Consider the following 22,100-nt stretch of genomic DNA (forward strand, 5'->3'; position numbering starts at 1 on the left):
ACGAGAAGCATGAACTGAGGACACGTGCTGTTTAACCAGAAAATTCAGAGGAAAAGGCATAGATCCTTGGTAAGACGAGTCACAATCACCGCAAGAAACGTTGTATGCCAGGTCATTTATCTGTGTTGCAAAAGAGGAAAGAAATGACCGATTGTTCGGTATAGCATGTAATTTCCATATTGGTCTGGCCAGTCTTAAATTCGGTACCTTTAAAGAATCTGTTAAGCTATTTGTGCCACTGTTCAACATATAGGACAGAAATAAAGTAATTTCTGATGCTACTATAGCTGTTATAATGCAGAAGCATACCGGTATTTGTTGGCTTACAATAGATGTTAAATTGGATTTTAGTCGAGTCCCGAGTAAGCATGAAATTTAGAAAATTTAATGACTTAGTATCCGTATTTTCCCCTTCTAACGTAAAATTGAGTCTGGGATTTATATTATTAAATGAATGTAAAATGTCTTGGGTAGCACTACTATCAGTAATAACAAGAACACAGTCTAAATACCTCCCATAGTATGTGATATGGGGTACAAAAGGCATCAAATGTATATGCTCAATCACTGAGAGATAGACCTAAGATATTAAGCCGCAAAGACAATCCCATTAACAAACCAAAAATTTTTTGTATACTTTGTCTTGAAAGGTGATATAGTTGGCGTCAACTAAGAGTTTAATTAAATGAAAAATTTCTTTAACAGGAAGCTTTGTATAATTAATTGGTATCATTTAACATATCTCAAAGAATATCTAATTTGTATTCAATGTTTACATCTGTATATAACAAAGTAACATCCAGAGAGAATAAATTATCATTATCACCGAGTCTACAATCCTTAAGGTTATTAAATAATGTATCATAGTTTTTATCCCAAATTGTATTGCCTGTCTAAAGGGTTTTATAATACTATATACTTATGTGGCTAAGGAGTAAAATGCCAAGTTTCTGTAAGAAGCAATGGGCCGAATAGGAAAATCGGTCTTGCGAAATTTTACCTGACCAAAAAGTGCAGGAATATTGTATGTCCTCAATTCCTTTAACTGAGACATAGCAACAGTCATTTTTTGATACATAGTTAACATTTTATCCTACTAATTGACCAAATTGGTAAAAAGTGCTAGGTCTACTTCAAGATAAGTGGAGCTATCTGATATTATATTTTATTTTAATGTCTTTATTTTCTTGAAGTTCACGTAAGGCTGAACTTTCATGTCTGTTCAACTTAGGAAGTAGCGTTTCTTTTATGTTACTCACCACTTGGTTAACTTGTTGAATAAATAAATCTTTTTGTGGGACATTATGAAGTCCAATTCAATATCTAATACAAACTGGTTTTTCTTTTTAGATAGCTTGTGAGGGGATAAATTATAATTTAATCCTTTGGATAAAAGTGAAATCTGGTCCTGCGATAGCGTATACAGGGAAAGATTTGTAACCTGTTGATATATAGGAACATTGAATGTTGGGTGGGGTGTTCGTGAACTAGCTGAAGCATTCTGATTGTGCATTAGCACATTATAAGCATGTTAGGAGTTCAACAAACTCATATGCACTTGGTCCAAAGCCCATCCATAAGTTTGGTCTTCTAGTTTGACTATCATAATGTATTTAGTAGTAAGAAAAAGTGGGGGGGAGATATGATGGATGAAGTAATGAAATATTTGTATACAGCAGATGCACCACAAGAATATATCCAGCTAAGTGGCCTCAACAATGCCCTCCACAAACACACTGTTCAGACTCCCTCCAGTCACTATCTGACAGAATAGAGGCAGCAAGATTATATGCTAGCTGATCCAGATGCCTACTAAAGAGTTATCACTAGGTTTGGTCCAGTGGACTGTCTAGCAGCCAGCCTGTGAACACTGTTTTAGAGCTGTAGCCTCAAAATATAAGGAAGATTGGATCTCGCCACGATGCTCATCATAACATCAAAAGACATCAATCATACTACGTGATGGAAAAGATGGGGAGTTGTCAGATCTTTGGCTCTGGAGACTAAACGTGTTTCACCACTTCAAGCCTCCTTCCAAAAGCAAAGTGGTGGTATTCCACCAGTTGATGAGAATCATCTATCACCTAGTATTGCCTAGTAATAGAGGGGCAAGCAACATTCCTCTGCGGTATGGAGGCCACACCTTGACCCATGCTCATGTCGGTTTGCACCTGGGTGATCACCTCCAGTATACTAGGTGCCATGTTTCAAAACTTGAATACAGGGGTTATACCCAGGATTACCATTGTGAAGATGCAAGCAGAGGATTTCGTTGTCTCAGAATGACTAGACTTTGCCAAAATTCGGTACACTTGACTGAAGTGTCACCTAAATATTCAGTTCATTAGCACTTGAGACTCTCAGGTAGCATGCCCAGCTTTTCATACCAGCGAACTATGTCTGAACTTGGAAAACAAGGGCTAATGTTCCCTGAAGAAGTGGTCTTTGTGGATGTTTTATTTTATTCATTACAGATATACAGCCAGGCCTCGCATAACACGATTTTCAGTTAACGCTATTTGAAAAATTATAACATTTTTCATGATGCAAATTTCCGGTTAACGTGATCTTTTTTTTTTTATGTGATAGTTGAAAAAGATTTGAATCGTGTGTTAAGCTTACCGCGAGTCATACAGTCAATAAACAAACGTTTGCCTGCTACCCGCCTCGGTGTGTTCCATCAATCATCAGAAGAAGACGTGTTACTTGTTTGTCTCCTGCTAATAAAGTCAATGCACACTTGCATAAAAATTCAAATTTTTAAATGAGCCAGATGAAAATGTTACCGCAAAGGAAATAACGGTAAAAGAATTAGATGAAATCTTTCGTATCGCATAGAACCTCAAACAAAAGGATTGAGGTTCTCTGCGATATTTATTTCACCAGGGTCCAGAGAAGATTGTTGTCAGCTATCGGAAATTGATTGATGAAAAGAGAAAGTCAACACTGTTAAAATATTTCCGTAACAGTCATTTCTTCATTGTGTATTTTATGTCAGAGGTTCCCAAACTTTCTCGGTTCATGACGCCCTTAGTGTCTCAGTAATTTTTTCAAGGCGCACCCAGACAAAGAAATACCTAACAGTTCCGTTTAGTAGTTAGGTCCAAACAACTTAATAAGAAATGCTGAAACCGTGAACTACCTCGAGCTAGTAGTTCGCGCAGTGTCCAACAGATGTCAAGTATCGCTGTGTTTCCCTCGAAAATTTTAAATATTCCACGGCGCACAGTTTGGGAACTGTTGTTTTATGCAATAAACATTTAATTCCATAATTATTTTCATTATCTTTTACATTGTATATAGTTAAAAAGTTATTTCAAAGGTATTTTTAAAATTCTTTATGGACATTCCAGAAGGTCAAGGACCAATTATAATTTTTCCTATTGGTTATTATATTCGATTAACACGTGTACGTTTTGCGCGGATGCCCTCGCGGGAAGAATTAATCGTGTTAATCAAGGCCAGCCTGTAGTGCTATTCCTCTGACAGGAATAGCATGTTAGGAATAGAATGTGAGGGACATGTATTTGCATAGCTAGAGGTAAATATCAGCTTGGTTCTGTTTGTTTTTAATTTTATGATTTTATTTTAATTTAACTATTAAGATACCTTGGTACTCATATAACAGAATATTATATTATAACCTTAATGCTGTATTGGTAGTCTACTATTTTTGTGGCATAATAGCATTTGTTTATTAAATGAACTAGCCTTTAATTTTTGTATGACTGATATATTAGGAAAAAAAAAAACATAAAAATACACCATAATTATAAATGCATGCCATACTTGTAAAAAATTATAAATGGTTAGAGTTGAAATGTATGCTACTGGAGAACTAAGCTGATTCACAATATTATGATGAACTTCTGATGTTTAGAATTTTACATACCAACTAGAATAATATTAAAAAAAAAAAAAAAAAAAGGAAAAGTGGCTTACACTTGTCATTTTCCAATTTCCCTCATCTGTGATATGTGGCCACTTGTACTTATCCACATCTTCAATAGTTTGGCACTGATCATTTTGAGCCTAAATGAAAGTTTAAAAATTATTTCAAAAACTGCAACTTGCTGCATGGTATTTTATGCTTGTTCCATACATCTGTTTTAAATGTTACATTAAAATATATTCAATTTAGTCTAAATTAAAATTCACTTCCCTTAGAATTACTCTTCCTTATCATTTTCAACTGCAAAAGATGAAACAACTAAGAATATGTGCAAAGACAAGCTAAATGCAACTTATATTATGTTAACTAGCTTTTACAAATGTAACATTATAAATTAATACATAATAGCAATAGTAGCAGCATATGATGCAAGAAAGCAAGCTTATGCAGCATCAGCCAAAAAAAAAAAAAAACCGCTTCAATTTCATCCCTCCGTTCGTTTGAAAATACCTGTCCAGATGAGCCTTAAATTTATTTAGGCTATCAACTTCCACAAAAAAGGATGGAAGTCTGTTCCATAAACCAACTACCCGCTGGCAAAAGGCAAATTTCTGTACATCTATCCTACATCTGTCATTCCTCAATCTGAATTTATGCCCTCTCAGGTGATTATTCTGAGTAAGAGGAAGAATCCCATCGGCATTGAGCATGCTCAAACCATTCAAGGCTTTATACACCTCTATCAGATCACCTCACCGGTGCCTAGTCTCCAGACACTGAAATTTGCAAAACTTAAGCCTCTCTTCGTAAGAGCAACCCTTTGTTCCATTCACTAATCTTGTTGCCCTTCTCTGTACTCGTTCCTGCAGCTCTACATCCTTCTTGAAATGAGGCCTCCAGACCTGTATACAGTACTCAAGGTGTGGCCTGACCATTGCCTTATACAAGGGAATAATCACCTCCTTATCCCTGCTAGAAAAATTCCTGTATGTCATTGACAAAACACCATGAGCTACTCTTGCAGCCCATCTGCACTGCTCAGAGAACTTCATATCTGCCTGCACAATAACCCCCAAGGTCCTTTTCATTCTCTACCACTGTCAGTGTAGTACCACAGATTTGATACATTGCTCTGGGGTTGCTGTTTCCCATGTGTAGTACTTTACATTTGTCAATGTTAAACTTCATTTGCCACCTCTCAGCCCATCTGCTCAACCTTTCCAGATCCTGTTGCAGCAGCATAGTATCCTTGACAACCCTGCCAACCTTTGTATCGTCTGCAAACTTGGACATTAAGCTTGATATACCATCATCAATATCATTTATAAATACAGAAAACAATAATGGACCCAACACTGAACCCTGAGGGACTCCACTAATAACATTAGTCCACGATGAGCAGTGTCCATTGATTACCACTCTGTCTTCTCCCCCCCTCAACCATCCCTTTAGCCATAGCAACAATTTGCCTCCAATGTCACACTGCTCCAATTTGTGCAGCAGTCTTCCATGTGCAACACTATCAAAAGCCTTTCTAAGATCCAAGTATATAATATCAAAGTTATTCCCTGCATCCTGTTCTTTTGTGACTGCATCATAGTATCCAATCAAATTGGTCAGGCAAGACTTTCCCTTAACAAAACCATGCTGTGTCCGAGCTATAACTGAAGTCTTGTCTAGATGATCCTGCAGTGCTTCTTTAACCAGTGCATCCATTAATTTTCCGGGAACAGAAGTTAAACTCACAGGTCTATAATTACTTGTTTCAGCCTTTGACCCTTCTTTGTGAATTGGGGTCACATTTTCACATCTCCAGTCTATGGCTACCTCCCCTGAGTCCAAGGAAGCTCTCATAATTATGGCTAGGGGTTTGCTTACTTCCTTTGCTGCCTCCTTTAATATAACTGGATAGATCCCATCCACCCCAGGTGCCTTTCTTGTGTTTATCTTCAACAATTTCTCCTCCACTTTACTCTCAGTTATTACAAGATTATCTAGCTTACTGACAGAGTTGAATACACCTCTGGAATTCCCTCGCTGAATAACTCCTCATGTGTGAATGTCGATGCAAAATATTCATTTAGTTTCTTAGCTACCTGAGCACGATCATCAACAGTTGAACCATCGATATCAAGTGGACCAATCTGATTCATCCCCTTCCTTCTAGAGTTTACATAAGTAAAGAACTCTTTGCTGTTTTTCTTTTCATCCTTTGCCAAAGATTTCTCGTAATCTGCCTTCGCCTGACTAACCTCCTTTGTAACTTGCTTACAGACCAGCTTATATCTATCATAGGCTTCTGTATCACATGTTAATTTATATATTTCCCATGCAGTTTTCTTCTCTGCCATATGTCTCATTAGTTCATCTGACATCCATTTAGGCCTAAACATTGAACAATATTTCTTAGTTGGTATGTAAAGCCTAGTAGCTTCCAAGATAAGTTCTTTGAATGCTTCCCATTTTGAATTTGCTGTTGGTAACATCATCAGTTGGTCCCACTGTATAGAATTTAAATACTGTCTCGGACCATCGTAGTCGCCTTTACGAAAGCAAAAACCCTTCCATTTACCCCTTATGGTAGTTACCTCTTTGAGTAAATCCCACTTCAGAACACTATGATCACTGCCACCTAGTGGTTCCTTTATCTGAAAATTCTTAATACACGAAGAATCACTACTGATAATCAGATCAAGAGTATTATTACCTCTAGTTGCCTCCCGAACATGCTGATGTAGAAAACAATCATCCAATAAATCCACAAAAGCCTTGCTAGTGTGTGAGTGACCAATCCACAATTCCAGTCAATATCTGGGAAATTAAAATCGCCCATTATAAGACTCTCCGATTTACTGGCCCACTCTATTTCCCTGTACAGTTTCTTATTATACCCATCAGAATCATTATGTATATAGCACACTCCTACTCTCAATTTTAATCTCCCAATGCTTATGTCAAACCAAATTGACTCGACACTGCACTGTCCAGCAATGTCAACTAGCTTCACTTCCTTGGATTTTATGTGTTTCTTAACTAATAGCATAACCCTCCTCCCTTCCTATCCTGTCTATCCTTTCTGTACACATTGTACTCCCCAAATTCCAGTTCTGCATTCCTTATATCTGTATGACACCATGTCTCTGATACGCGAACAATATCTGCCTTTGATGTTTTGAGCAATACCTCAAATTCATCAAATTTATTTACCAAACTCCTAGCATTGGTGTACATGCAAGTATACATGCACTTGTTCCTATTCTTAGCTACCCTAACACAACCCATGTGTTTACTTGTATCGCAATGACTCCCAGCAGTCTCTGAAATATCCTGAATCTTGTTTTCCAGGCTGCTGCTCATTCCAATAGAAGTAGTGCAAGAATCACTTTCACCTCTGACAATGGCTACTGTTAATCTATTAGTCCTTGTATCCCCCCAAGCTAGCAATTTTCCGACCCACCTAACACTGCCTCGATAGCATCAGCAAATATTCTTGCACCCTTTCTATTTAAGTGTATCCCATCCCTGTAGAAGCAGTGTCTCCTGTCAACAAGTACAGACCAGGCTGAAAAAAATTCTACCCCTTGAGCCTTGCACAATCTTTACAGGGCCAAATTGATCGACAAGGCTCTCATCATATACTCCCTCCTATCGTGTCTGGGCAGGATTGCAGACACTTTCAAATTCAACCCTAATTCACGGCTTTTTTTCAACAGTGACCTGTACTTGTTAAGTAATTCTGCCAGTCTCCTACTCTTAATATCATTAGTGCCAACGTGTACAACTATATCACCTTTTGTGCCCTTAAAAGATGATATCTGCTCTACAAAGTCATCAACCTTTGCCCCTGGCAGACATACCCTGGTCCTGTTCCACCTATCCTTTTTACATACCATGTTCCCCGTTTCCTTGACAATAGAGTCACCTACAACTACTAGTTCCTGTGGGATCGGCGCATTCTGCCTTGGGGGTTGCCACTGTGTTGCATGATGACCAAGTGCAAGCTCTGGCATTGATGTGGGCAGCTAAGAGCTTGATGGGCCTCTCAATCATGACTCAGACCAGAGCAGCAAAGCAAAAGGCTCAAACTAATGGGAGTGCTGTGGCTCAGGGAAGAACCAAGGGGAGCTGTTGTCCTTTGAATCACAGCTTTTGAAATGCACTGCTTGTTTGTGTTTATGGAGCAATCAGGAACGGGACATGATATTGCCAAGGGGAATGTCTTTGAGTGTGCGCAATGTAAGGAAATCAGGTGCCAGCTGAGCATTGTTATGGGCCTATATGAGAGCTTGAAGGACAGGGTGGGTGCCCTCAAAGGATTTAAATTGAAGGCCTATCAAGCTCTCAACTGCCCACATCAATGCAGAGAGCTTGCACTTAAACATCACGCAACACAGCGGCAACCCCCAAGGCAGAATGCGCTGGTCCCAAATGAACTAGTTGTTGTGGGTGACTCAATTGTCAGGGAAATGGGGAACATATTGTGCAAAAAGGATAGGTGGAACGGGACCAGGATATGTCCGCCAGGGGCAAAGGTTGATGATGCTGTAGAGCAGATATCATCTTTTAAGGGCACAAAAGGTGATGTTGTACATGTTGGTACTAATGATATTAAGAGTAGGAGACCGACGGAATTACTTAACAAGTAGAGGTCAATGTTGAAAAAAAGCCGTGAGTTAGGAATGAATTTGAAAGTGCCTGCAATTCTGCCCAGATATGATACCGGGGAGTATACGATGAGAGCCTTGTCGACCAATTCGGCCCTAGAGAGATTGTGCAAGGCTCAAGGGATAGAAGTTTTCTAAGCCTGATCTGTGCTTGTTAACAGGTGAGACTGCTTCTACAGGGATGGGATACACTTAAATAGAAAGGGTGCAAGAATGTTTGCTGATGCTATCGAGGCAGAGTTAGGTGGGTCGGAAAACTGATAGCTTGGGGGGGATACACGGAATAATAGATTAAGAGTAGCCGCTGGAAGGAATGAAAGTGATTCTTGCACTGGTTTTATTGAAATGCAATTCAGCAGCAGCCTGGAAAGCAAGACAATGGGGATTTCCAGGACTGCTGAGAGTCATAGTGGAACAAGTAAATACATGGGGTATGTTAGGTAACTAAGAGTAGAAACAGGTGCATGTATACTTTCATGTACACCAATGCCAGGAGTATAGTTAATAAATTTGATGAGCTTGAAGTGCTAGTCAAGACATCAAAGGCCAGATATTGTTGGGATATCAAAGACATGGGACTTAGAGGAGAACAGGTATTCTGTGTGTTATCAGACACTCAGTCTAAAACACTGATATATCCAATATCTTTCTACTACAGAAGATTTAGGAGAAGTCCAGTTAGCTTGCTTCCCTAAAATCCACTCATGCACACCTCAATGGTAAGCCCTGTTACATCACTTAGGTGGCAGCGAACATGTAGAGTGGTTCTCTTCAAGATGCCTGGTCAGCGTGAAGAGGAAAAGACCAAACCCTCCAGTACATGACAGCACGACAAAACAAATGTCTCTCAGTTCCCAGAGGCTTTCTCTCCCCCCCTCTTATGGCAGCAAGAGGATCAGAGTGGAAGCAGAGGGTGCTAGAATCTCTGGGTACAACCAGGCTGCCATGCACGGAAACTGAACTTGGCCTGTTATAACGTAAGATCGCTTATCAGTAAAGACAGGATATTAGAGCTGGAAAAAGAACTAGAAAATGTGAATTGGGATATCATCGGTTTGGCCAAAACAAATAGATGAAATGAATCACTTATAAGTTTATCAAGTGGAAATCTGCTGTACACCAATCGAAACAGTGAAAGGAGCGAAGGTGGAGTTGGCTTTCTGGTCCATAAGGATATAAAAAACAACATTTTGGAATTCAAAAGTACATCACCAAAGGTGTCAAGACTAATACTCAGGATTTCTAAGCGGTAAAATCCAAAGGTTATAATGATTTATGCACCAACATCGAGCCATGATAATGAAGAGGTTGAAGAAATGTACACCGAAATTGAGTCTTCTAGATGAACAGAAAACCCACTACACTATCATTATGGGGGACTTCAATGCTAAGGTTAGAAAAAGACAAAACAGCACAGAAAGAGTCTTTGGGTTTTTTTTAGGAGCATTCGCAACTAAAGCTATATTTCTCTGGGGATATGCAGTGGTCATTCCCTGATCTTTCCGCATCCTCCGTATATGGTGGTCACGGGCTCGGACCCCGGTCTAATCAAAAAGGGTATGCTAAGAACTGCTGCTCCTGCCCACCTGGCTACAGAGATGCCACAGAAAGAGGAACTACAGAAAATTTTGGAATTGGTGAAAGAGATGAAAGACTTGTGGAATTTACAGAATCTCAAGGAATGTCAGTAATTAACATTTTTTTTTCAAGAAAAGGGTGAACATAAAGTGGACATGGAAGAGTCCAAATGGATTAACAATTAATGAAATCAACTTCATCCTCACTAACAGATGATATATCGTGAATGATTTTACCATCCTGAGGTAAACGTTGGAAGTGATCACAGAATGGTAAGATGCATACTTGATATAGATGTAGGAAAAGAAAGGAAAAAGCTGACTCAAGTAAATAATACAAAGGTCTTTGAGATAACAGAAGAGGAGAAAAAGTAGTATGTACAGGAACTTAAGAACATGTTTGAGCTTCTGCAGACTGCTCTGGACCAAGCTATCAACAAGGAATATTACAACTTTCTGCAAGTGATAAAGCCCAAGAACCCTATAGGGAAAAAGAAATCCAAAGAAGGAAAATTTAGTCAAGAAACACTTGTTATAATGAACCAAAGGTGACAAATGAAGAGCAAGATAAACACTGAAAAGGAGAAAATTGAGTATACTGAGTTATGCAAAGCCATTAGAAAAAGACTCAGAGAGGACATAAGAAGATTTAACACAAGAAAAGTAGAATAAGCATTAAGGGAAAACAAAGGAATTAAATCAGCAGCCATAAGCAGTAATACAGAAAGACAAATGATACTGAAACTGAAGAATAGAGATGGTGTACTTATAAATAGCAGAGAAGGCATATTTCAAATAACAGAAGACTACTATAGAGAATTATACAAGGAGCGAAGGAATGATGCCAGAAGTAGGGAAGATAGATCACAATTTAGTAACACATACAACATACCCGATATTCTTTCTGATGAGGTGGAACATGCGTTGAAGAAAAGGAAGAAACAGAAAGCCCCAGGGGAAGATGAAGTTACTGTAGAGTTGCTAAAATTGGGAGGAAGAGACATAACACAAAAACTGGCAGGACTCTTCACAAAACACATTTAGGAAAGGTGTGATGCCTAAGGAGTGGAATAATGCAATCATAGTTTTGCTGCATAAGAAAGGAGATATATCAGAAATTGAAAATTATAGACCAATTAGCTTATTATCCCACATCTACAAGTTGTTCACAAAGGTCACTACTAACAGATTAGAAAGAATACTTGATGAGAATCAACCGAAAGAGCAAGCTGGCTTTAGGACAGGATTCTAAACTATGGATCACCTTCACGTAATATCACAGCTAATCAAGAAAGCAAATGAATATAAAACACCATTATGCCTGGCATTTGTGGATTATGAAAAGGCATTTAACTCCATACAGCATAAGGTAATGTTTCGGGCACTGGAAAGACAAGGCATAGATACCCCATATATTATGATTTTGAAGAAAATATATGAGAATGCTACCTCCTTTATTAGACTAGGCAAAGACAGTAGGAAATTTAAAATTGAGAAAGGAGTTTGACAAGGAGACACAATATCTCCGAAGGTGTTTATGCTACCCTTGAGGATGCTTTGAAAAGATCAGACTGGTCACAGAAAGGAGTCAATGTGAATGGAGAGTACCTAAACCATTTACGATTTGCAGATGACGTTGTGGTCATAAGCCACGATCCCAAAGAATTAGAGGAAAATCTTAATCAGTTATGCACAGTTAGTAAGAATTTTGGACTAAAGATGAATATGGCTAAAACAAAAGTAATGATGAACAAGTATGCCACAGAAAGGGACATAATGATTGAAGGAACAGTAATTGAAAAGGTGGAGTCTTATACTTATCTGGGACAAGTCAGTAGCTGTAATAATGATAAATGGCTGGAAGTCAAGAGAAGAATAAATTTTGGATGGATAGCATTCAGGAAATATAGTCACATACTGAGGAGCAATATCCCAATTTGTCTGAAACGTAAAATAATGAACCAATGTATACTCCCCACCATGACTTATGGAAGTGAAACTTGGGCACTTCCATAAGTGCCCAAGTTTCACCAAAAGAATGGAACGAATGAAACGAATGAATTATATTGGGAATCAGACTGTTAGATAAGAAGAAAAACACATGGATTAGGCAGCAAACTCAAGTAAAGAACATTCTTATCAAAACTAAAGAACTAAAATGGTCTTGGGCAGGACACATAGTTCGAAGACATGATGGCAGATGGACTAAGAAAATAACATACCCAAGAGGAGCTAGAAGAAAACCTGGAAGACAACGGCAGAGATGGATATATGAAATTCATGAGTTTGTGGGTAGTAAATGGGTGGCCATTGCACAAAAGAGAGGGAACTGGAAAGTTGCTGGAGAGGCCTTCATCCTGCAGTGGATTGAAAACAGCTGATGATGATGATCAGAGACGTGGTGTCACACAGACATAAGCTGTGAAGAATTGGAATTTGGGGAGCACAATGTGTACAGAAAGGATAAACAGAATGGGCAGGGAGGAGGGGTTATGCTGTTAGTTAAGCAACACATAAAATCTAAGGAAGTGCATCCAATTGATATTGGTGGACAATGCAATGTTGAGTCTGTTTAGTTTGACATAAGCACTGGGAAAGGAAAAATGAGAGTAGGTGTGTGTTATAGGCCAAATGAATCTGATGAGTATAATGAGCAATTGTGCAGAGAAATAGTGTGGGCCAGTAAATCAGGGTGTCTTATAATGGGGGATTTTAATTTCCCAGAGATTGATTGGAATTTGTGGGTTAGTAGTAGTAGTGGCATATGATGCAAGAAAGCAAGTGTATGAGCTTATGCAGCATCAGCCAAAAAAAAAATTACAAAACAATTCCCTCTAAATGTTTGTCCAGTTCCTCCTTAAATTTATTTAACCTATCAACTTCCACGACAGATGGAAGTTTGTTCCAGCAATTAACCACCTGCTGGCTAAAGGCAAATTTCCACACATCTATTCTACATCTGTCTTTCCTCAATTTGAATTTATGCCCCCTTAGGTTAATAATCTGAACAAGTGGAAGAATCCAATCAGAATTCAGTGTGCTCAACCCAATCAAGGTCTTATACACCTCAATCAGATCACATCACACGTACCTAGTCTCCAGCCGCTGCAATTTGCAGAACTTAAGCCTCTCTTGGTAAGAGGATCCCTTCATTCCTCTCACCAATCTTGTTGCCCTTCTCGTTCACTCACACTACCAAGGCTTTTGTGGATTTATTGGATGATTGTTTTCTACAGCAGCATATTTGGAAGGCAACTAGAGGGAGTAATACTCTTGATCTGATTATCAATAGTGATTCTTCATGCATTAAGAATCTGCAGATAAAAGAACCACTAGGTGCCAGTGAGCACAGTGTGCTGAAGTGGGATTTACTCAAAGCAGTAACTACCTTCAGGGGTAAAGGGAAGGGTTTTTGCTTTCGTAATGGTGACTACGGTGGACTGAGACAGTATTTAAATTCTATACGGTGGGACCAACTGATGATGTTACCAACAGCAAATTCAAAATGGGAAGCATTAATGAAATAATCTTGGAAGCTACTAGAATTTTCATACCAACTAAGAAATTGTTCAAGATTTAGGCCTAAATGGATGTCAGATGAACTAATTAGACATGTGGCAGAGAAGAAAAATGCATGGGATACAGAAGCCTATGATAGATATAAGCTGGTCTGTAACCAAGTCACAAAGGAGGTTAGGCAGGTAAAGGCAGATTACGAGAAATCTTTGGCAAAGGATGCAAAGAAAAACAGCAAAGAGTTCTTTACTTATGTAAACTCTAGAAGGAGGGGAATGAATCAGATTGGCCCACTTGATATCAATGGTTCAACTGTTGATGATCCTGATCAGATAGCTAACAAACTAAATGAATATTTTGCATCTACATTCACACATGAGGAGTTATTCAGGGAGGGTTAATGCCAGAGGTGTATTAAACTCTGGCAGTAAACTAGATAATCTTGTAATAACTGAGTGTAAAGTGGAGGAGAAATTGTTGAAGATAAATACAAGAAAGGCACCTGGGGTGGCTGGAATCTATCTAGTTATATTAAAGAATGCAGCAAAGGAAATAAGCAAACCCTTAGCCATAATTACGAGAGCTTCCTTGGACTCAAGGGAGGCACCCCATGGACTGGAAAGGAGGATCAAAGGGAGACACAGGTAATTGCAGATTTGTTAGTTTAACTTCTGTTCCAGGGAAATTAATGGAGGCACTGGTTAAAGAAGCACTGCAAGTTCATCTAGACAAGACTTAATTTTTAGCTCGGACACAGCATGGGTTTGTTAAGGGGAAGTCTTGTCTGACCAATTTGATTGGATACTGTGATGTTGTCACAAAGGAACTGGATGCAAAGAATAATTTTGATATCATATACAGTGAAATTTCCCTTTAATGGACAGCCATGGGGAACGAAAATGTGTCCGTTAGAGAGAAGTGTCCGCTAACAAGAAGTCTGAGGGAGAAAAAAAAAAGAAAGAAAGAAAGAAAAATCGTTAAACGTTTAATGTAAAATTAAATTAAAATATATACAGATTTTGAACAATATTTTTGTAAATAATATACAATTACATACACAAGAGATAAAGAAAAATTGTTAAACGTTTAATGTAAAATTAAATTAAATTATATACAGATTTTGCACAATATTTTTGTAAATAATATACATACAATTGTGCTATGCATATTATGACTTTATCTTAAGAAAAATACATACAGTAATCACTTATTTTCTTCTGCACCTTCTTCTGGCTGATAATTTTGTTTTCAACATTTGTTTGGAGTGAAGAAACCATCGAAAGTCCTTCAGTATCTTCTTCAGTGGCGAAAAACATTTTTAAACGATTGATTTGTATGAGCGCTTCTTCTATTTTCATCGGTGGTTCGTCGTTAATATGTTCTTCAACAGAATGACCTCCTTCCATTTCTTCATCCTCATGAGGAACTTCTTGAAAAATATCGATGATAATGTCGTTGATATCTAGAGCACCATCTTCTGTAGTGAGGTTTGAGTCTATATCTTTGTAGCCAGGGTCACTTGCAACGGAAGTATCGTACATTATCAATAGATGTTGAAGTTCTTGTTCTTCTTGGTGCTCCACATTGCTGTTCACAACTTCAATTTTTGCGTTTGAGAAGCCAGACTTTACAAAACAGTTCACAACAGTTTGTTTTCTAATTGCGTTTACTGAAGAGGAAATCCACTGAATCGCATCTAGGATGCCGATTTTCTTTGCAAGGTCACTCGCACATGTTACATCGTTCATGTTTGCAATGAGATGTCTTAAAACACGTTTTCTGTAGTGAAGTTTAAAATTTTTTATTATCCCTTGATCCAAGGGCTGACACTCTGCAGATGTGTTTGGTGGCAGAAAAACGATTTGAATGTTGGACAATTCAATGTGCGGGTGAGATGCAGCATTATCCATGAAAAGAATAATTTTTCTGTTTTGACGAATCATGTTTTGGTTAAAGTGACTTATCCATTCGCTCATGATATCTCGTGTCATCCACGCTTTTTTATTAGACTTCCAGTCAACATCCAAAAGATTCAACTTTATGCCCTTGAAACAACGAGGATTTTGTGGGTTTCCTATAACAAGAGGTTGTTCAAAGTCTCCCAGCATATTTGTACACAATAGTACAGTCAAGCGTTACTTAGAAATTTTTCCGCCCTGGCACTTTTCGTTTTTAAGACTCTGTTTTTTCAGGAAGAGCTTTAAAAAAACAACCCTGTTTCGTCACAGTTGCAAATATCCTTAGCTTCAAAATCACGACATAAATCTTGCAATTTGACAGTCCACTCTGTTACAACCCCAGTATCAACAGATCCACCTTCACCACTTACGGTTTTCCAAGAAATTTTATGCCGAGTTCTGAACTTGTCTAGCCATCCCACAGAAGCTTTGAACTCATTTACTCCCATAGATTTCGCAACCTCCAAAGCCTTTTCCCTAATAATAGGCCCATTAATGGGAATTATTTTAGCACGTGCACGACAAATTTGAAGTCCAACAGTTTTTGGGAATGATTTTTGAACCTGATCATTTCCGTGTTGCCAAAATTGTTTGAGCAGTTCATTTTTTTTTCTTTAGGATGTCGCTTACCTGCGTCTTCCCGATTTTGAATTTTACAGCGAGATTGCGAACACTATTTTTTTGCCGATCATACGCATTAATGAGTTCGACTTTATCTTTTAAAGTTAAATGTTTACGAGAAGACATTGTGCACTTCACACGACACTGAACAAAACTGAAAACTGAAACTGAAAAGACGAAAGGCAGACCATATTTCTCCCCCCCCCCCTGCACACACCGAATTCATCAGAAGTTTTACACGTGCCTTAAAATTCTTGAAAAAGGGTTTAGAACCACGACGTAAACCTTGATAAAATTCAGAGAATCGGAAATAGAAAATAAACACACGATTGAGGCAATACGTGGAAGAAACGTTCCTAGAAAAAAGGCCGTGAGCTCGCCCGCTGTCCGTTATGGGGAGATCAAATTAAGTGCTAATCTAAACGAAACAGTGCAGATTGCCTGTCCACGTCCGTTACAGAGAATGTCCGCTAGACAGAAGCTGAAAACACGTTAAAACCAATGGAGGTGAGTTGGAGAATTTGAAAATGTCCGTTGTAGAGAGATGTGAAAGGTTTTTGATACTGTTGCACATGGAAGACTGATGCACAGATTGGAGCAGTGTGGCATTGCAGGCAAATTGCTGCTATGGATAAAAGGATGGCTGAGTGGGTGGTAATCAAAATTAAACACAGAGAGTGATAATCATAGACCCGTAATTATAGACCTGTGAGTTTAACTTCTGTTCCAGGAAAATTAATGGAAGCACTGGTTAAAGAAGCACTGCAGGATCATCTTGACAAGAATTCAGTTATACCTCAGACACAGCATGGTTTTGTTAAGGGAAAGTCTTGCCTGACCAATCTGATTGGATACTATGATGTAGTCACAAAAGAATCTGATGCAGGGAATAACTTTGATAATATATATTTGGATCTTAGAAAGGCTTCTGATACTGTGGCACATGGAAGACTGCTGCACAAATTGGAGCAGTTTGGCATTGGTGGCAAATTGTTGCTAGGGATAAAGGGATGGTTGAGTGGCAGAAGACAGAGAGTGGTAATTAATGGACACTGCTCATTGTGGACTAATGTTATTAGTGGAGTCCCTCAGGATTCAGTGTTGGGTCCATTGTTATTTTCTGTATTTATAAATAATATTGATGATGGTATATCAAGCTTACTGTCCAAGTTTGCAGACAATACAAAGGTTGGCAGGGTTGTTAAGGACACTACTGATGCTATGCTGCTGCAACAGGATCTGGAAAGGTTGAGCAAATGGGCTGAGAGGTGGCAAATGAAGTTTAACATTGACAAATGTAAAGTACTACATATGGGAAACAGTAACCCCAGATCAACGTATCAACTCTGTGGTACTACGCTGACTGTGGTAGAGAATGAAAAGGACCTGGGGGTAATTGTGCAGGCAGATATGAAGTTCTCTGAGCAGTGCAGACGAGCTGCAAGAGTAGCTCATGGTGTCTTGTCAATGATATACAGGAATTTTTCTAGCAGGGATAGGGATGTGATTATTCCCTTGTATAAGGCATTGGTCAGGCCACACCTTGAGTACTGTATACAGGTCTGGAGACCTCATTTCAAGAAGGATGTAGAGCTGCTGGAATGAGTACAGAGAAGGGCAACAAGATTAGTGAATGGAACAAAGGGTTGCTCTTACGAAGAAAGGCTTAAGTTTTGAAAATTACAGTGTCTGGAGACTAGGCACCGGCGAGGTGATCTGATAGAGGTGTACAAAACCTTGAATGGTTTGAGCATGCTCAATGCTGATGGGATACTGCCTCTTGCTCAGAATAATCACCTGAGAGGGCATAAATTCAAACTGAGGAAAGACAGATGTAGGATAGATGTGCGGAAATTTGCCTTTAGCCAGCAGGTAGAGTTGGTTGGTGGAACAGACTTCCATCCCTTGTTGTGGAAGTTGATAGCCTAAATAAATTTAAGGCTCAGCTGGACAGATATTTCGAACGAACGGAGGGGTGAAGTGGAAGTGTGTTTTTTTTTTTTTTTGGCTGATGCTGCATAAGCTTGCTTTCTTGCATCGTATGCCTCTGCTAATGCTAATGATAAATCAACGCACACTACTCTTCGTGGACTATTAGTGGTGTCCCCCAGGGTTCAGTGTTGGATCCATGGTTGTTTTCTGTGTTCATGAATGATACTGATGATGGTATAGGCTTAATTAGCATTAGCATTAGCATTAGTAGAGGCATTTGATGCAAGAAAGCAAGCTTATGCAGCATCAGCCAAAAAAAAAAAAAAAAAAAAAAAAGTAACATAAATAAATAAAAATAACCACTTCCACTTCACCCCTCTGTTCGTTCGAAATACCTGTCCAGCTGAGCCTTAAACTTATTTAGGCTATCAACTTCCACGACAAGGGATGGAAGTCTGTTCCACCCACCAACCACCCGCTGGCTAAAGGCAAACTTCCGCACATCTATCCTACATCTGTCTTTCCTCAATTTGAATTTATGCCCTCTCAGGTGATTTTTCTGAGCTAGAGGAAGAATCCCATCAGCATTGAGCATGCTCAAACCATTCAAGGCTTTGTACACCTCTATCAGATCACCCCGCTGGTGCCTAGTTTCCAGACACTGTAATTTGCAAAACTTAAGCCTTTCTTCGTAAGAGAACCCCTTTGTCCCATTCACCAATCTAGTTGCCCTTCTCTGTACTCGTTCCAGCAGCTCTACATCCTTCCTGAAATGAGGCCTCCAGGCCTGTATACAGTACTCTAGGTGTGGCCTGACCATTGCCTTATACAAGGGAATAATCACCTCCTTATCCCTGCTAGAAAAATTCCTATATATCATTGACAATACACCATGAGCTACTCTTGCAGCTCGTCTGCACTGCTCAGAGAACTTCATATCTGCCTGCACCACCACCCCCAGGTCCCTTTCATTCTCTACCACTGTCAGTGTAGTACCACAGAGTTGATACGTTGCTCTGGGGTTGCTGTTTCCCATATGTAGTACTTTACATTTGTCAATGTTAAACTTCATTTGCCACCTCGAAGCCCATCTGCTCAACCTTTCCAAATCCTGTTGCAGCAGCATAGTGTCAGTAGTGTCCTTGACAACCCTGCCAACCTTCGTATCGTCTGCAAACTTGGACATTAAGCCTGACATACCATCATCAATATCATTTATAAATACAGAAAACAATAAAGGCCCCAATACTGAACCCTGAGGGACTCCACTAATAACATTAGTCCACGATGAGCAGTGTCCATTGATTACCACTCTCTGTCTTCTCCCCCTCAACCACCCCTTTATCCATAGCAGCAACTTGCCTCCAATGCCACACTGCTCCAATTTGTGCAGCAGTCTTCCATGTGCAACAGTATCAAAAGCCTTTCTAAGATCCAAGTATATAATATCAAAGTTATTCCCTGCATCCAGTTCTTTTGTGACTGCATCATAGTATCCAATCAAATTGGTCAGGCAAGACTTCCCCTTAACAAAACCATGCTGTGTCCTAGCTATAACTGAAGTCTTGTCTAGATGATCCTGCAGTGCTTCTTTCACCAGTGCCTCCATTAATTTTCCGGGAACAGAAGTTAAACTCACAGGTCTATAATTACTTGTGTCAGCCTTTGATCCCCCTTTGTGAATTGGGGTCACATTTGCACATCTCCAGTCAATGGGTACCTCCCCTGAGTCCAAGGAAGCTCTCATAATTATGGCTAAGGGTTTGCTTACCTCCTTTGCTGCCTCCTTTAATATAACTGGATAGATCCCATCCACCCCAGGTGCCTTTCTTGTGTTTATCTTCAACAATTTCTCCTCCACTTTGCTCTCAGTTATTACAAGATTCTCTAGCTTACTGCTAGAGTTGAATACACCTCTGGCATTCCCCTCGCTGAATATCTCCTCATGTGTGAATGTCGATGCAAAATATTCATTTAGTTTGTTAGCTACCCGAGCAGGGTCATCAACAGTTGACCCATCGATCTCAAGTGGACCAATCTGATTCATCCCCTTCCTTCTAGAGTTTACATAAGTAAAGAACTCTTTGCTGTTTTTCTTTGCATCCCTTGCCAAGGATTTCTCGTAATCTGCCTTCGCCTGCCTAACCTCCTTTGTAACTTGGTTGCATATCAACTTGTATCTATCATAGGCGTCCGTGTCACGTGTTAATTTGTATGTATCCCATGCATTTTTCTTCTCTGCCATATGCCTCATTAGTTCATCTGACAACCATTTAGGCCTAAACCTTGAACAATATTTCTTAGTTGGTATGTAAAGCCTAGTAGCTTCCACGATAAGTTCTTTGAATGCTTCCCATTTTGAATTTGCTGTTGGCAATATCATCAGTTGATCCCACTGTATAGAATTTAAATACTGTCTCAGTCCATTGTAGTCGCCTTTACGAAAGCAATACCCCTTCCCTTTACCCCTAATGGTAGTTACCTCTTTGAGTAACTCCCACTTCAGCACACTGTGATCACTGCCACCAAGTGGTTCATTTATCTGCAGATTCTTAATGCATGAAGAATCACTACTGATAATCAAATCAAGAGTATTACTCCCTCTAGTTGCCTCCCGAACATGCTGATGTAGAAAACAATCATCCAATAAATCCACAAAAGCCTTGCTACTGTGTGAGTGACCAGCCCCCAAATTCCAGTCAATATCTGGGAAATTAAAATCCCCCATTATAAGACTCTCTGATTTACTGGCCCACTCTATTTCTCCGAACAGTTTCTTATTATACTCATCAGAGTCATTAGGCCTATAGCACACTCCTACTCTCAATTTTGATCTCCCAATGCTTATGTCACACCAAACTGACTCGACACTGCACTGTCCAGCGATGTCGACTGGCTTCACTTCCTTGGATTTTATGTGTTTTTTAACTAATAGCATAACCCCTCCTCCCTTCCTATCCTGTCTATCCTTTCTGTAGACATTGTACTCCCCAAATTCCAGTTCTGCATTTCTTATATCTGTGTGACACCACGTCTCTGAAATCCCCACAATATCTGCCTTTGATGTTTTGAGCAATACCTCAAATTCATCAAATTTATTTACTAAACTCCTAGCATTGGTGTACACACAAGTATATATGCACCTGTTCTTTTTCTTAGCTACCCTAACACAACCCATGTGTTTACTTGTACCCCAATGATTCCCAGCAGTCTCTGAAATATCCTGCATCTTATTTTCCAGGCTGCGGCTCATTCCAATAGAAGCAGTGCAAGAATCACTTTCACCTCTGCCAGTGGCTACTGTTAATCTATTAGTCCTTGTATCCCCCCAATCTAGCAGTTTTCCGACCCACCTAACATTGCCTCGATAGCATCAGCAAACATTCTTGCACCCTTTCTATTTAAGTGTATCCCATCCCTGTAGAAGCAGTCTCTCCTGTTAACAAGTACAGACCAGGCTGAAAAAAATTTTACCCCTTGAGCCCTGCACAATCTTTCCAGGGCCGAATTGATTGACAGGGCTCTCATCATATACTCCCTCCTATCGTGTCTGGGCAGAATTGCAGACACTTTCAATTTCAACCCTAATTCACGGCTTTTTTTCATCAGTGACCTGTACTTGTCAAGTAATTCCGCCGGTCTCCTACTCTTAATGTCATTAGTGCCAACGTGTACAACTATATCACCTTTTGTGCCCTTAAAAGATGATATCCGCTCTACAACGTCATCAACTTTTGCCCCTGGCAGACATTCCCTGGTCCTATTCCACCTATCCTTTTTACAAAGCATGTTTCCCGTTTCCCTGACAATAGAGTCACCAACAACTACTAGTTCCTTTGGGACCAGCGCATTCTGCCTTGGGGGTTGCCGCTGTGTTCCGCGATGACCAAGTGCAAGCTCTGGCATTGGTGTGGGCAGCTGAGAGCTTGATGGGCCCCTC

The 22,100-nt window shown here is 39.5% G+C and overlaps 1 protein-coding gene across 2 annotated transcripts in view; it reads right to left on the bottom strand.

Annotated features, from left to right (window-relative positions):
* Positions 1-22,100, bottom strand: part of LOC150078114 (endosome/lysosome-associated apoptosis and autophagy regulator family member 2-like) — a 425,663-nt gene that overhangs the window by 315,238 nt on the left and 88,325 nt on the right. For both annotated transcript variants that reach the window (XM_090385427.1, XM_090385428.1), the window contains exon 5: positions 3,943-4,032. In XM_090385427.1, coding sequence (XP_090241553.1) covers positions 3,943-4,032 — 90 coding nt within the window. The remainder of the gene's footprint in view (positions 1-3,942; positions 4,033-22,100) is intronic.

This window comes from Mastigoproctus giganteus, chromosome 11, assembly GCF_048544385.1.
Source record: "Mastigoproctus giganteus isolate SK-2022 chromosome 11, ASM4854438v1, whole genome shotgun sequence".
In the NCBI taxonomy this organism is placed as follows: domain Eukaryota; kingdom Metazoa; phylum Arthropoda; class Arachnida; order Uropygi; family Thelyphonidae; genus Mastigoproctus; species Mastigoproctus giganteus.